Consider the following 16,016-nt stretch of genomic DNA (forward strand, 5'->3'; position numbering starts at 1 on the left):
CGGCAATCAAAAAACTTTTTCCGAGATTAACTAAAATTATTTACCGAAATTTCAGCAAACCGTCTTTATTTACCGAAAATGGCCTAAGTAGTTTGCTGAACCCACCAGCAAATGGAGATAATGCCGAAACCAGCAAATGTGTTTGCCGAGATCTCGGTATTCATCATATGGATTGCCGAGATTCAGCAATACATCTGTCACTTTTTCACCCGCCATTTTTATCCGAACAGAGTCAAACAAAAGCTGTGCCCCGGTAGTGTGCGCTCGTGCAAGTAAACGCAATTACTCGTGAAAAAAGGGTGAAAATGGACCAAATTCTGGCAGACCTGCAGCAGGAGGACGTAAGGATTTACGATATTTTCAGTAAGTATAGTTTTCATTGAGTTTTTGTGTTTATTTTATAGAAAACCCCAACTTGTATTACCTGCTTCTTCTGCCGCCAACCAGTTTTTGGTTATGTTCAAGAACTTCAGCGGCATATACAGGTGCATATCCGGATGACGGATTTCAACCCTAATGCTGTGTTCTATGATTGTACGTTTCCCAAATGTAAATCTCGCTACGATCACTTCAAGTCATTAAAGCGGCATATAATGAATCAGCATCCTCCTCAAACTTTTGCCGCGACGGGTTCTTCAGACTATGACAACCATGGTTTTCAAAACGTCCCGTTGCTAGATTTGGAAGACGACTCAATAGAGGAACCACGAAATAAAAAACCAAGATCCGAAAATGCAAATGATTCTTCGAGCACTTTCCAGTACATCCCAGAGATTCCCGATATCGATGGTGTTTCACTGGACGAAATCATGAAATTTATATCGTTGGGAATTTGCCGTCTCTCGAAGGATGTTTCTCTTCCCCAATCTAAAGTTACTGAGATGGTTAAGCTCTGTGAAACATTGGTTCGGATGATGAGTGAATATTTCCAGAAAATAACCAAAACTTTTCTGGTACAAACCGGTTTTGATCTGGCGTCACAGGAAACAACATCCTTGTTGAACAGTTTCCATTTGCCAGACATATTTTCGCAAGTGTCAACCATCGCTAAACAAACTCAGTTCTTAAAAAAACTTGCTGTGTCCATGCCAAATCCAGTTGAGAAAATGCTTCAAATTCGCGAGGACGTTCGACATGTTGATGGACTATCGACAAGAGTTCGTGTAAACGAAACCTTCATGTATGTCCCCATAATAGAAACGCTTAAATTGATATTCAGGAACCCTGAAACAAGAAAACTCCTGAATGATAGTGAACCGGAAACTCCTGGTATGAAGGAATATAGCACATACAGATCAGGAGAAACCTATAAGCAAAGTGAGTTTTTCAAAAAGTTCCCTAACGCTATCCGGCTTGATTTGTATCAGGATGAGGTCGAATTAGGGAATGCACTAAGCTCCAGGGCTGGAATTAATAAAGTATCGGTATTTGATTTCAAAATTCAAAACTTCCCACAAAAATGGAATAGTTCTCCACGTTCAGTATTTCCCATTTTATATGCCACAGCAGTTGATGCGAAAAAGCATGGTTATAATAAAATTCTACAGCCTTTGGTACACGACCTAAAGAAATTAGAGAAAGGGGTTACCGTATACTACGGTACCGAGAAGTTTGAACTGAGAGCGATCGTAACGATTTTTTGTGGGGATACACTAGCTCTCCATGAAGTATTTGGTCTACTTAGCCCCAGCGCGAGGTACTTTTGCAGAATATGTACCATACCAAGACCAGCTTTTCACCAAAACCCCTTCCAAGCGTTTCCAATTCGTACCAAAGAGTGGTATGAAACCAACTTGGGTAAACTTGAAGCTGGAGAAATTACTCCTTCGGAATGTGGCTTGAAACACGGAGGATCAATTCTAAACGAGCTGGACCATTTCCATGTAACCGAAAACTTCGCACTTGACACCATGCACGATATTGCCGAAGGAATTGTGCCATTGACTGTTCAACTCGTACTCAGTCACTACTACAAACAGAAGGAGCTTGGAATGACGACGGATTATATAAACCAGCGTATTCATCTTTTTGCCTATGGTTATGTCGACAAAAAGAATCGCCCCAGTGCCAATTTTACTGATGAAATGCTTTCTAAGCCAGCAGCATATCGTTTGAAGCAAACGGCATCGCAAAATCTTTTACTGTTGAGAGCTTTCCCTTTCCTTTTTGGCCATAAGGTACCCGCTGATTGTGAATACATGTGTATGATTGGGCATTTAATCAACATTTCTCGAATTTTGATGTCCACAATCGTTTCGGACCATATGCTCGGATCTTTGGAAGAACACGTAAAGCTGTATGAAGGTTTGTTCTACAAAACTTTTAAACGACGAATTAATAAAAATCACCACTTGGATCACTATGTGTATTGTATCCAACAGAGCGGCAACATGAAGCAGTTTAATTGTCTCGTTTACGAACAGAAAAACAAACCACTGAAGAGCCAATCATCAACGTGCAAAAACTTTAAAAATATATGTAAAAGTTTGGCTAAACGACAGACCTTCAAGATGGTAACAGACATACTTGACAACCCATTTACCGATAAAATTGTCTATGGTCCAGGAAGTATTGTGGCTCGTAACAATTGCCGAGCTGAGAAGTTTTTACATGAAAATGTTTCTCATGTCTTCGTGCCTAAAAGGGTATCGGTAAATGGAGTAGAGTTTCGTCGAAATTTGATTGTGTGCCTCAAAAACATAAATGATGAATATTACCCGTCGTATGCCATCATAATTGAAATTATTGTGATAGACAGCAAGTTGCACTTTCTCGTAAAAATATGTAACACGGAATCGTACGACGATTTTCTACAAGCCTACGAGGTATCAGTTGACTCATCTGAGCGCTTGTTCAATACAGAAAATGTACATCTACACTCAACGTTCTCCTTTTGGAGCGCATATGGAAGTGCACGAAAATATATTTCCAGGAGAAATTACAATAGAGATTATTAAAACAGTGTAATGTACACAGGAGAATACAAAAAGAACTATTTCATTATCTTTAACATTTTTGCAGTTCGCGAAGAGATAACAGATCTCGAAACATTTTTGGATCTCAACAACATCGATTTTGCCAGACTGGATCTTACAACAAAAATGATTAAGACGATCCTAAGAATGCAGAGCAAGTGCGCGGACAAAATAATACACGAAGAAGAAAAACGAGACGAGGAAAACAATCCGGAAGCTGCAATCGACGAAGTTGATGAGGACGCGGTTGAGATTGAGCTGTCTACGAACCCAGCTGATATCTACAAGTCCATCACGCTTGAGAAGGTATGTATACAATTTGATCTGTCTGGATCCACCCACGCAAACGATGAATATTGAATATAAAAGTGTCATGCGCTCACTTGCTACTTAGTACGTGATTGTATTCAGTCTCTACATGAATCGAATACTTAAGAATCAAACACCGATTGTTTTCAAAAAGCATAGTTAGTAAACCCTTTTCAAATGTCTCAGAAACTACACTGCGAACCATAAAAACAGTTCGTATATGTTTTTAAAACCATCTCTTAGTATTACACAAAACCGTACATAAATAATCAAATCATTAACACACATTTATCACAAACTCACTTTTTCACCACAGGAAATCAACATCAACACCGTCCTATCGAAAACCTCAACCGGGAGGGGTTTGATTGAACTTCTTCTGGAAGGCAACAATCCGACCGACAAGATGATCTCGCAGATTACCCATATCTTGTGTGATTGCTTGCTGGCCGTATATGGAGAGTAAGTTTCGTGAAACAAAAAAAAAAACAAAACTTTAATAGCCATCCACCGCTCGTTTTATACGATTTGAATAGTAAACGTATGAAACAAATGGTGAATGGAGCATGAGCGGTGAATCACGACCTCAAGGATCAACCAAATCACGAAAGATATTTTACTTACCTGTGTTTATGAAACCTACTATCTATTTTTAGAAGACCTTCGACGTTCCACAAAGATATTATTGCTCGATCTCTGGTGAAGACGTACCCAATCCTGGCTTCTTCAGCATCTGAAGTTCCACACGTAAGTTAATAAATTCTTTTATTTTTATTTAATTTAACTCTTCGGAACGCGAGAAAACTAAAACGACAGATTGAAGGCCTCGAACTGATGTTTATGTTTTCAATCATCACCCAGTTGATGATTGTTAATGACTATATGACTGCGCGCAATCCTAGCGTAGCTTTTCAAACTGGCTAAAACACGTATGGGAAATTTTTACTTGATTTTTGATAAAATTCTTTTTAGCGATGGTCAATCGCAACGAAAAATAAAAATACCTTATAACATTGATGAGTTTTGAATTCAGGCCAAACATTTCAATAGGTCCTATCTGCATTTGAGAGGCTCTCTTTTTTCGCTTTCTCTTTCAATTATTGCTATGTCATGGTACATGCTTCAACTATTTTTGCAGTGCAAATCAAAAGACGATTGTTTTGACCATCGCTCAATGCAAGGAGACAATCATAATACAAATAAACAGCTGTGATATTAACGAAAGAGAGGAAAACCAAAGAGAGCCTCTTTTCTGCAGATAGGACCTTTAGACATGTTTGGCCAGAATTGATTCATCCGTTGCTTTTGAGATATCTCTAATTTGTCGAGCTAGTTCCTTTTTAAAAATTACACAAGTTCCCACCAAAAAAAAAAACGGCGTCGGCCTTCTGTCAGTTGACGTCGCTGCTGCAATCAGCTGTTCTGAAACGTCTCGTAAACGTCCTGAAATCCGTAGTATTTTTGAGTGGTGCCGTGTTCAGACTCTTTACCATGTATTTTTAAGCCATTTTACGAGACGGCCAGTCAACTGACAGAAGTCCACGCACGTGTTTTGCTGGAATCTCGTGTAATTTTCGAAAAGGTACTAGTTCGACAAATTTGAGATGAGAGAAATTTGCAAAAAAAAAGCTCAAAAGCAGTCGAAGAAGCAATACAAAACTCAATAATTTACCAGGTACTTTTTTCGTTGCGATTGACTCGTTTAGAGCTGAAAAGAATTAAAAAAGAAAAACATTTTTCATTTTTGTATTAACCAGTTCGAAAAACTACGCTTGGTTTGCGCGCAGTCATTAACCATCATCAACCATCAAAACATCAGAGCGCGGACTTCTGTCGTTTGACCTAGGATCGTTTGACTAGCCTCATAAACTATGGAAACGAGTTCAATTTTGGTACACACCGTTCCCTTCAAATTTAAAATTTGTAAACTCGTGCAGTGGTGGCAGCTTTCATATTGATTTTTATTTTATTTTAGGCCTTGTGGTTCCACTGGAATGGTCGCGGAGAAGGACGTCATGCCGGAAAAATTCACTACCGAATGGAATACTTCGCTAAAAAGTCTACGAAAAGGGTATTCCACCGTCATCGCAACCAGCCGGAATCTGCAGACGAAGTAGCATTACCAGGGGAACTAGATGTAGCGGAAGTGATTGAAGATCTGGAAAGCTTGGTAAAGTTCAACTGACCGTTTGTTATGAATAAGCATTTAGGTATTATATTTTGTTTATCAATTACAGATTGCGGAGTTGAAGTTCATTGTACCTACGGATCAAGCCAAAACCCATATCCTTGATCTTTGGAAGAAAACTATTAAAATTCAAAACGAACACAGGATTGAAGAAACGTTTTTGACGTTCATGAACGATTTTCCGGTTGCATCAGCATTCAGTGGCATGCTTGTGAGTGCTGTATTTAGTTTTAAAATTTCACAGTTTACATTACGATCTATATTTCTTTTAGCTTGCTTACGATTACACCACAATTTACCCTAAGGCATTCGAGTTCAAGGATTCGTGGAAAGACATACAACCAAAAATTTTGGATCGTTACCGTGACATGTTCCGTTTTATCAAAAGCGATGTAGTGAGGGCTCTGGCTGTCGTGCGGCAGAAAAACCCAACACGTGGATCAAAACGATCCAGAGAGGAAGATCAGAATCTGCGAAAGATGAATCCGCTCCATGGCGTAATCCAGTGGATTAATGTAAGATAACAATATATGCGATCTTTCGATGAAATTTACCTTTTAAATTTACTTTCAGCACGAAAAGGCCATACCCACACCGTCTATCCCTCAAATGATCATTCGTGGAGAAGAGTTCGAAGACGGGGAATGTTTTATTGTTTGGAATAATGTGACCGTTAAGACAGAATCAAATGTCCTTGAAGCGTTCATTATCTTATGTAAGGTGTTTGCCGTTTTCAACGTAGCTTGCTCCCCTTCGGACAAGCTCTTTTATTCATTTTTCGGCGCAGTCTGTCATAAGGTGGAGAAGATGAGCACGACAGCCACCAAATTTCTTGATTTGCTCTAAGTAATACGTATTTGAAGATTCGTAATAAGATGAAAAATGAAAACAATAAACACATAGAATTAAACGTAGTTTTTTTTAATTCAAGAAGATTTTATTGGGGAAGGCACCCGAATGCCAGCCAATCCATCTATAGTACCACTAGTTATTTCGGAATTTTCTAGTCTGGTTAAAGTTGATATATACCATCCTTGTCTGCTGTTCTCCACATTTCATGCATGAAATGCATCCTTAAGAAAACTCACTAATATTCACCTTTCAAACTTCAGCAAGAGTGGGGCAAAATGCAGTTAACAAATTATATTACCATGTTTAATATTACCAATGGCAGCAAAAAAGAGGGATTGCCGAAATTCGGCATTTTTTGCTTTTGCCGAGCACTCAGTAATATTTTTTACTGAGAATCTCGGCAAAAAATGGCAACAACATTTTTTGGGTGGTTGCCGAGAGCCCCGGCAAATTTGATTTTTGCCGAGGTGATTGCCGAGCACTCAGCGGTGCCAATCTCGGCAATCGGTTTGCCGAGATTCGGCAAAAAAAACTTAGTGTGTAGATGTTTCGAAAAACACATATACGACATTTATAATACAACTTTATACAAATTTATTTGGAAAGCTGTTTTCTGTGTTACTTGGAGGCTAGTTCATCTCTGAACCCACGCTTTACTTCCCTTCCGAAGGAAGAACTCACAATTTGCGAGTTTGTCGGGAGTGGGATTCGATCCCAGGTTCTCGGCGTGATAGTCAAGTGTTCTAACCATCACATCAGGTCCGCTCCACAGGAAAACTTTGATAAATCCCTGAACGAATCTTGACTTGGTTTGAAAAAATCCTTGGAGGAAAAGATAAAATCTTCACTGGACTTTCGTAAAGGATTCTTGAACGCATTGTGAAAAAGGACCAAGGACTTGAAAAAACCGCATAAGGTACCTTTGGACGATTTTCTACTCAGCAATTATTGGAAGAATTTCTGAAAAACCCCAGCAGGTATAACTGAAGAAATCCTTGAACAAATTTGTAAGAAATCCTTGAGAGTACTACGAGAAAAAACAAAAAAGAACTGCAAAAGGAATTCTTGAAGAAATTTGTAAATAAATCTTGAAGGAGTCCCTAAAGAATTCCTCTGAAAACTTGCTGAGTGTAGAAAACACACTTTGCTATTCGGTTTACTAAATAACAATGTCTTTATTCTAGCCTTCTCCTGTCAGTCCTACTGGCACAGCCTCCTATAACTGATGATGTTTCGCTATACTACATCTCTCCCTTTTTCCAATAAATATAGAATATAAAATCAAAGTTCAACAGACAAGAGTAATGTGAATGATGCGCTTAAGTATTTGACACTTAGCATGCCTCCTACTATTTTATATTCCATGCACTTAATCGAGTATACGTCTCTTGACTTCAATACTGGTGAATACTGGACTACATCACGGAAACTACTTTGGTCGTCCATTGATAAGCAGCGTCATCCGTCGTCTATGTCATCACGTTTATCTAAATAGGATGGGGAATACACTTCAAATTATTAAATAACTATTATAAAGCAATGTTCGATACTTAGCTCTTCTCTTCCCTCTTCGATATAGACATTCTCTTCCCTCTTTCCACAAATGGAAAGTCTTACCTTACGCTTGCAGTTTCTGTGGCCAATGTTAACATCTGGGTTACAATACAATTCCTAAATAGAATTTAAAATAAAATAGTTTTAATTTAGTTTGTTTTTTTTTTTCGTGCATATCTTCGACACTTAAGAGGATGAAGTAAAATTTCTAAGACTTTCTGTATCTCGCGTTTTGGATTGCCAAATGCACTGAGATGAATCTCCTACATTTGGTCTTTTTTTTTAATGTTTTAAACTGAAACCTTGACTTTTCCTTGCACTTCCCTTTACCATAGATGGACTGAGGTTTCACCTCCTACATCTCATGGTAGACTGGATTGGCAGATGGTCTACATTTTACAGGTTGAAACCTTGTTTTTTTTTCACATGACGTAGTAATAAAATTGTAACATCAAAAACGCAATTTTAATTTTTCATACGTGCTTCTCAATAAACGGACTGGATGATTCGTTTTATTCCTTCGATTCTTTCTTTAATCGGGCCGAATTTCAACGATCTCCCTACGCTCTTTTGACAGAAATGGACCAGGAACAGATTTCCTCTTCATTTCATACGGAGATGTAGACCGGAATCAGTGTCCCCTTTACTCTCTTCTATTTACCCAGGAGCGGACCGGACGATCTGTTTTATTCCTTCACTCCATACTTGGAATGGACCGAATTTCAACAATCTCCCTTCGTTCCTGTTACAGAAACGGACTGAGATTTTCAAACCTCCTTCGTTTCATACGGAGATGTAGACCGGAATCAATGTTCCCTTTACTCTCTACTGATCGACCAGGAGCGGACTGGACAATTTGTGTTATTCCTACATTTCATTTCAGAAATGGACTGAATTTCCACAATTTCCCTACGTTCCTTTATCAGAAACGGACTAGGATTATCATATCCTCTTCGTTCCTTATGGAGAAGTAGACCGGAATCACTCAGAGTATTCCCTTTACTCTCTGCTGACAAAACTAGAGTAGCTTATAACAGTAATGCTCCTTCATTTCATTTAGAAATGGACCGAACTGTACATATAGACTCAAACGGATTACGATTCTTTAATCCTCTTTGTTTTTTTTTTTGAATCACTTTTAATACTATTTACTTATCACCTTCAGCAATCCAATCCATTCGATTTTTTCAAGGAATGGACAGAACAACAACCTCCGTATATATTTTTTTAAATATTTTTTTTCAATCTTCTGATGTATTAGGAAGAATTATTAGCACCACCGTATGCTGATATGTAGTTGAATTGAATGTTGAACAAAACATTTGACCAAACTTTCTAACGTTAATATTTATGTAAGTATTAGACAATTTTTTTTTTGTACAGACACATCTGGTAAAATCCAATCACAAGTTACAGTTCCCCCTGAGAAAAAAAACAGTATCCCCTTGTCGAAACGTCGGGTGAGTAATATAACTCGTTTTTGAAGCCTAAGACTGCGTAGCCGTTAATTAATAGAGTCAACCTTACAGTCGATTTCCAACAGCAGCAAATATTCTTTTAATATAAGTTTTCTGTGCGAACACGTGTTTCAGTTTTTCTGTATGATTCTGTCATTTTTTTTCTACAACAGCTTTGTTAAGTTATATCCACATTTATTGTTTTTAGAAAATCAATCCCTCCCTAGTGACCCTTCAATCCAATTACCTTAGACTTCAAATAATGGTCTATTAATCACCATTCTGCATTTTAAATTGCACCATTATTATGCTGTCTTCAATATTCTTAAGTACTATAAAATTCACCATAACTGCACGATTTATTGAAGTCAATCAATTTTTTTTCCGTTGCCACAAAGTGTCATTCAAATTTCCATTTTATGGGAAGGTTTGAGTAAAAAGGCATATAAAATTTGCATTGTACATTCCCACTTCTAGTGGAGAATAAAAACATAATCGTAAAAATATAACTACTAAAATATGCAGCTAATGCTTAACTAACAAACCAATGTGTACTTAACCGTTATGTGTCCGACAAACTTTCTGCTTTTTTTTTTACACCGTGCTTTTTAAATGAGCGCTGGGTACCCGGGCACCCTGTCGGCCACATAAGGGTTAATTCAAGTATACAAGAACAATTTAGCATAGCACCGCTCATAACAATGTATAGCCCTAAAGCAAACATTCAACTATGCTATTTTTTTGTGATAAGCCCAAAATGTCCAATTTACGTGCTCAAACATAAATCATAAATTGCTGGTTTTTTCTAATATTTGATTGAAATCATTTGTGTTGTAGGTGCATTCATTATGTATAAATGAAATCAAGGAATCTGTACATTCACACTTATTTTAAATACAATGATTTCACAAGGGCGCAAATTGATAACAAATCACATTGTAAAAATAGACTGGTATAAGTCTGTTAAGTATATATTAATTAGAACACCTTCACAATTTGTAAATTAATTAGAAAGTATCACCTTTTAGGTTCACTTTTTTTCCTTTCTATTTTTTTCAATGTTTTTTTTATTTTTTTATTTTAAAAAGTATGCCACACAAATATTTTTTTTAATAGTACATTGTAATTGAAATTTTAATGTGAAGGTAGTTGGGATAAACGTTTCATAACTAATATGTACAGCTATTAAATGTTCCACAATTTACGCAACACAACACAACGTAACATCATCGAGTTATGTACGTGGGATTTAAATTGTCCGTTCCATCAAATGTTGTTCACTGTGAACATAATCAAGCTTTAGTTCGTGATATACCACTAAAAATTGATTTAGATTGAGATTTCTAGCAAGTAGGCTATGATGTCGGGAACCATTATTACTGAAACTGTCAAAAGGTAAATATTGAGAAAACTTACACGTTACACTGATAATGCAACTTCAATGCATAAAGCTCAGCGCTAACGAGACCTGAATCTTGTTATTAATGCTTATTTTCATATCATACAGTAGATTTGTTTTTCGGAGCTCAGTGTAATTACCACGAAAATCAACAATTTCACCGCCAAGTCCATAAGCATCTCTGTACATATCCTACTGCAATCAATAAAACACATCATCGCACAACAACATATCTTACCTTATCATTTACAACCAAGGCAATACACTACGCTTGCAAACCCACAGTAGTAAATCCTACCCTTGATCCTACCTGAATCCAAACGTGCTGCTTATAGGGTACAACTCTTGACACCATCTCGCTCTCATGTCAAACCTTTTTTTAAGCATCCGCGTTGCTCTTTTCACAAGCTTCATGCGGCTTCACTCCAGCTCCTCATCGACTTCTACTTTCTGTTCCACCCGAGTCCCGATAAAGACATCCGATTGATGCTGCTTGTCAGATGTCTGGTACGTTCCCGTAGGTTCCGGTAATCCTTCTTCCATCCACGATCGGACTTCCTCCTGCGCGTGTTTCGATTAATCTCGTCGCCAATGTAGAAAACACACTTTGCTATTCGGTTTACTAAATAACAATGTCTTTATTCTAGCCTTCTCCTGTCAGTCCTACTGGCACAGCCTCCTATAACTGATGATGTTTCGCTATACTACACTGAGGTGATTATATTGAGTACTTTTGAAGGTCTATGAGATACATTCTTGCGAATTAAAAAAATCCAAGAATTTACAACGGAACGGCCAAAGAAAATCTCAAAGGAATTACATAAGGAATTTTCAAAAAATAAGGTGATAACTAGAGAAGTTCCCAAACAATTTCCTAAAAAAATCACAAACCAATTCCTACGAATATTTTAAGAAATTTCAATAGAATTTCTTGGAGGAATTTCTGTGAGAATTTTTGAAACAATTCTTATATTTTTGTATTTGAATTTCCTACTGGAAATACTGAACCTTCCTACTGGCTTATTGGAGAAATTTATTAAGAATTCCTAGCAAAAACACTCAAAGCATCCTCTGGAGGAATTCCTATAGAATTACTTGGAGGAATTTGTGTAAAAATCTTCGAAAAAATCTTGCAGTAGTAACTATATAAATGAATGAAAAAATCCTTGCATGAAAGAAATTTCGAAAGATTTCTTGTACAAAATTATTCGTAAAATAGCTGGGGAAATCAGTCTAACCCTTCAGGACGAGCGCCATTGTAAAAAGTACAACATTGACAAAAATCCTCGTTCGTCATACACAGCGCGAGCGCGGTGTAGTTTTAGGCTCAAACAGACATACGTACTGAAAGGCTAAGAATGAATGAATGAAATCAAATAAGGAAATTCTAAGAGAATACTTTAATAAATTCTGAACGAATATTTGGAGAACCCGCAAGAGAATTTATTGAATGAACTACTATGTAAAAAAAAACTGGTAAAAATCCTGATAAAAGTTTGGGAGGAATTTCTAAAGGCCTCTTTGAAGGAATTCCTTTAGAGTTTTGAATAATATCTTGGAAAAAATCCTAAAGCAATCCCTGGAAAAATCCCAAAAGTAATCCTCGATAGATTCCTCGATGAAATTATTAAATAAATTAAATAAGGAATGTTTTATCAGATTGATGACACCTTTGCAGGAGTTTCTAACAAGATTCTTAAAGAAATTCTGAAAGAATCTTTTGATAATTTTCAAGAGATTTTTTGAAGAAATATTTAAGAAATCCTTGGAAAAATTCCCGTAGGAATTCTTAAAGAATTCCTGAAGAAAGTGGCAACAGTCTTGGGAGAAATTTCTGAAGAAATTGTTTGATTTGATAAGATAGGATGTCTGTGCCTTTACTATTTAAGCATATACGCTTCAATTTTCATCTTCAAAACTAAGGAATGAAGCGATTTTTATTTTATTTCTTATTTTTGTATTTTTATTAGAAGTGAAGTGAGCACGAATGATAACAAAAATTACGTAATCATCGGTGCTGCAATCGCTTTGTTTCCGAATAGGATGAATTTGGAACTGTAAGATTACTAAGATGAACCAGAGAATTTTATTGACGACTTTTTTTAAGAATTTCTGGAGGAATCATTAATAAATTCTTGACTGAGCTGCTTGATGGAAACTTACAATGATTTTTCAAAAAGTTTCTCGAAAAAAATATGAACGACTCTTATTAAAAATTGCAATAGATTTTTTTAGAAAAACTCCCACAGGGATGCTAGCAAAAATTCCTGAAGGAATCCTTGAGAAACTGCTAGAGTTGATGGATATTAAAGAATTCGTTGGAGGAATTCCAGAAAAAAAAGCGAAAGATTGCCTACAGAAGTTCCTCTGAGAATTTTCTTAGAAGAACTTCTGTAAAAGCTTACGAAGATTAAAAAAAATATCCTATGGATTCTTTGCAAGTTTTCTGGATAAATTCTAGAATGAATCTCTTAGTAAAACCTTGCAGAAACTCCTTGAAAAATCCTTGCAGAAATTTTTCGAAAAAAAGCATAGCAGTAATTTTTGAAGATAAATCTCTTTGCCTCTGGGCCTCTCATTTGTAGTTTTGATGGCCTATACTACTGGAAATTCTAGAACACTATTGAACAGTTATTGAATTCATAGCTATTATAGACATATATAACACATATATTTTTTTCATAGTCCCGTTTACCGTTGACTCAAACTCCCAGATTCAAACTATCCTTGTTCAAAATCATGTTTAATTATAAATGATTAAAATCATCTTCACTAAATGTTACAGTCGATAGGCTGTTCTTTTTTTCAAACTTAACTACTACTGCCACTGTCACATAAAATAACTTATGTCTGTTTAGTTAAGTTAACTCGTTTCTTCCCACAACTTCTAACTATTTCTATAGAGTTGCTGAAAAAATGCTTGAACAAAACTGCCCCCACTCGCATAACAGTCCCATTTGCAAAAAGTAGGAATTGAGAAAACGGCATTTGAAGTTTGAAAACTTGTTTTCTTATAAAACTTTGAAAAATTTGAAACATATTTCGATTATCTCGAAACATTCACAGATTGCTTTGCACATGAATTTATAACTGTAAAAAATATTACAATCACTACAAAGTTGTTCAGTTTTGTGTTACGTAACACAAAAATCCATGATTGGACTGTTATGCGGGTACTTTTGATATGGGACGCTCATAACTTGGTATTTTTTTCACACATTGGCATAAAAATTCGTAATTTTTATTGTTGTTTCTGGAAGCACATAAAAAATGATGATTATTCATAACGTTAACTCAAAAGTGATGAAAAGTCAAATCGGACTGTTATGCGAGTGGGGGCAGAAAAGTTATTGCAAATTTTCCAAATTTTTCGAATTCAACGAAAACCATTTTAGTTGTACATCAATAGTTTTTTATCTTTTATCAGAATAGTTCCACTATTGAAACAAGTAGTTGGCAGTTGTTGAGTTTACCTAATGAGTTTACAATCATATTCTAAAAGCTATTGCATCATTTTCATCTAATTCCGGTAATCTCGAATACGTCGAAAATCAATGGTGCGCTAGAGCAACCATGGATGGGAAGTAGACGGTTAAGGGTACTGGATGATATATTGCTACAAAATGGTACTGAACGATAGTGGAAAGCTTCCTAAAAAGCGTTCACCATAAAAGCTTTTCTCAGTGCAGTACTAGATCTATAGATGCTAGAAAGCTCCCGTAACCTTAGCAACCATACCATCGTCATACAAACATTATCGATACAACTATTAGGTATAGTGTCGAATAACGTGTATCGTATCATATATTTCATTTATAATGTAAATTCAAAAAGACAATGCAAAAATGACACAAAACGTTAGGAAAGAAATAGACTTCATTTCCGATATAAACGATCGATACGCATTGATGGAGTACGAACTGGAGGAAAAGTTAAAGCTACTGTGAGTAACGAAACTCCATCCTTATTTTGGAAATTTTAAATTATACCTCACGGCGTGTGTATGGGAAAAGTTTATAACAAAAAAATAGGCATCGTTAAATTTTTCGCTATTCAAAAATAGAGGCTTTCAGCTTTCATTTGCAGGGTCCCTCAAAAAAATCCACTGAGGGATCCCGAACAACTTTTTCAGAATACTGTTTTTCCCCATACAAAATGCTCGGTTCCAAATTAATCCCTATTTCTACTTAACAAACATACCCAATTTTTGTATGAAAAAGTTCCCCCGATGGAATATTTCGATGTTGGGCTTGAATGAAAGCTGGTAGCGTCAACTTTCACGTAGCGTAAAAATTAGCGATGCCCATTTTTTTGTAATAAATTTGTTCTACCAGACACACCGTGACCTACCCTTTTTTTCGAAGTAATCAAAGCGAACAAAAACTCATGCAAATCGAAACCAAGGATACCTCCAGTAATGCGCGAAACAAGATAAAGCCAAGTCTGACCCTGGAGGCTGCAAGGCAACGCAACTTTGAGCTACTAAAATCCTTGGAAGTATCCAAGGCCCGTCTAAGATCGCGAGCAACGTTCAGTCCGCTGGAAACCATTCTACAGAAGGCAATCGATAACTACTTGAAGGAAACATCCCTGGTCCCATGTACCACCAGAAAGGCCTACGGACCAACCTATGTTTGATAGGGATAGGGTGAAAACAGTAAACTGATTGATCCTGAAAATATACCGAATTATATTTCATGTGCTCTTTTTCTTAGTACAGTTACAAAAATATATCACACCTTGTTTTCCTAGCTTTTTGTTCCTACGATGCTCAACAAGCTGAAAGCACTCTTTTAGATTCATAATCTTTAATGCATTTTTTTGTTTATCAATGCTCATCACCATTCTAAAATTTTAATACTCTACGTTTACTTGCATAAGTTATTATGTAAATTTGCTAAATTACGGTAAGGAAATTCATTGAATGTGTTGTTAAGGAATTTTGTGCCAAACTATTATCGTTCAGAATGCAATAAAATAACGTAAAATAAATATTTATTTTAATTCTGGTTTTGTAAGATTTTAAAACACTTTTTATAGAAGGAAACGTTCACAAATTACATTCAACATATAGGGGTGGAGAGGATCTACAAAAACGTGACTTAACGTGTATTGAGTAGGGAGAGAATGCTTGGCAGAGGTGGGAGGGGATCTAGAATTCCCGAAAAATGATGGAATATTTGATTGATTGATTGATTTATCTTTATTTTAGAGACTTTCAGCCCTTGGCTGGTTCGCCCCGGAATATTTGAATCTTCCCGAATACCATTAAGCTACTGTAA

The 16,016-nt window shown here is 36.4% G+C and overlaps 2 protein-coding genes across 2 annotated transcripts; both read left to right on the plus strand.

Moving 5' to 3' along the window:
- Positions 1-1,675: 1,675 nt before the first annotated feature.
- Positions 1,676-5,570, plus strand: LOC115265251 (uncharacterized). Its single transcript, XM_062855083.1, has 2 exons — positions 1,676-4,031; positions 5,260-5,570. The coding sequence occupies exon 1, from the start codon at positions 1,911-1,913 to the stop codon at positions 2,955-2,957; it is 1,047 nt and encodes a 348-aa protein (XP_062711067.1). The 5' UTR covers positions 1,676-1,910; the 3' UTR covers positions 2,958-4,031; positions 5,260-5,570.
- A 7,632-nt stretch (positions 5,571-13,202) lies between these two features.
- LOC109421041 (uncharacterized) lies at positions 13,203-16,010 on the plus strand. Its single transcript, XM_019695530.3, has 2 exons — positions 13,203-14,677; positions 15,099-16,010. Exons 1-2 carry the CDS (start codon positions 14,580-14,582, stop codon positions 15,370-15,372), a joined length of 372 nt encoding a protein of 123 aa, XP_019551075.2. The 5' UTR covers positions 13,203-14,579; the 3' UTR covers positions 15,373-16,010.
- Positions 16,011-16,016: the final 6 nt, after the last annotated feature.

Source organism: Aedes albopictus, chromosome 2 (genome assembly GCF_035046485.1).
Source record: "Aedes albopictus strain Foshan chromosome 2, AalbF5, whole genome shotgun sequence".
Lineage (NCBI taxonomy): Eukaryota > Metazoa > Arthropoda > Insecta > Diptera > Culicidae > Aedes > Aedes albopictus.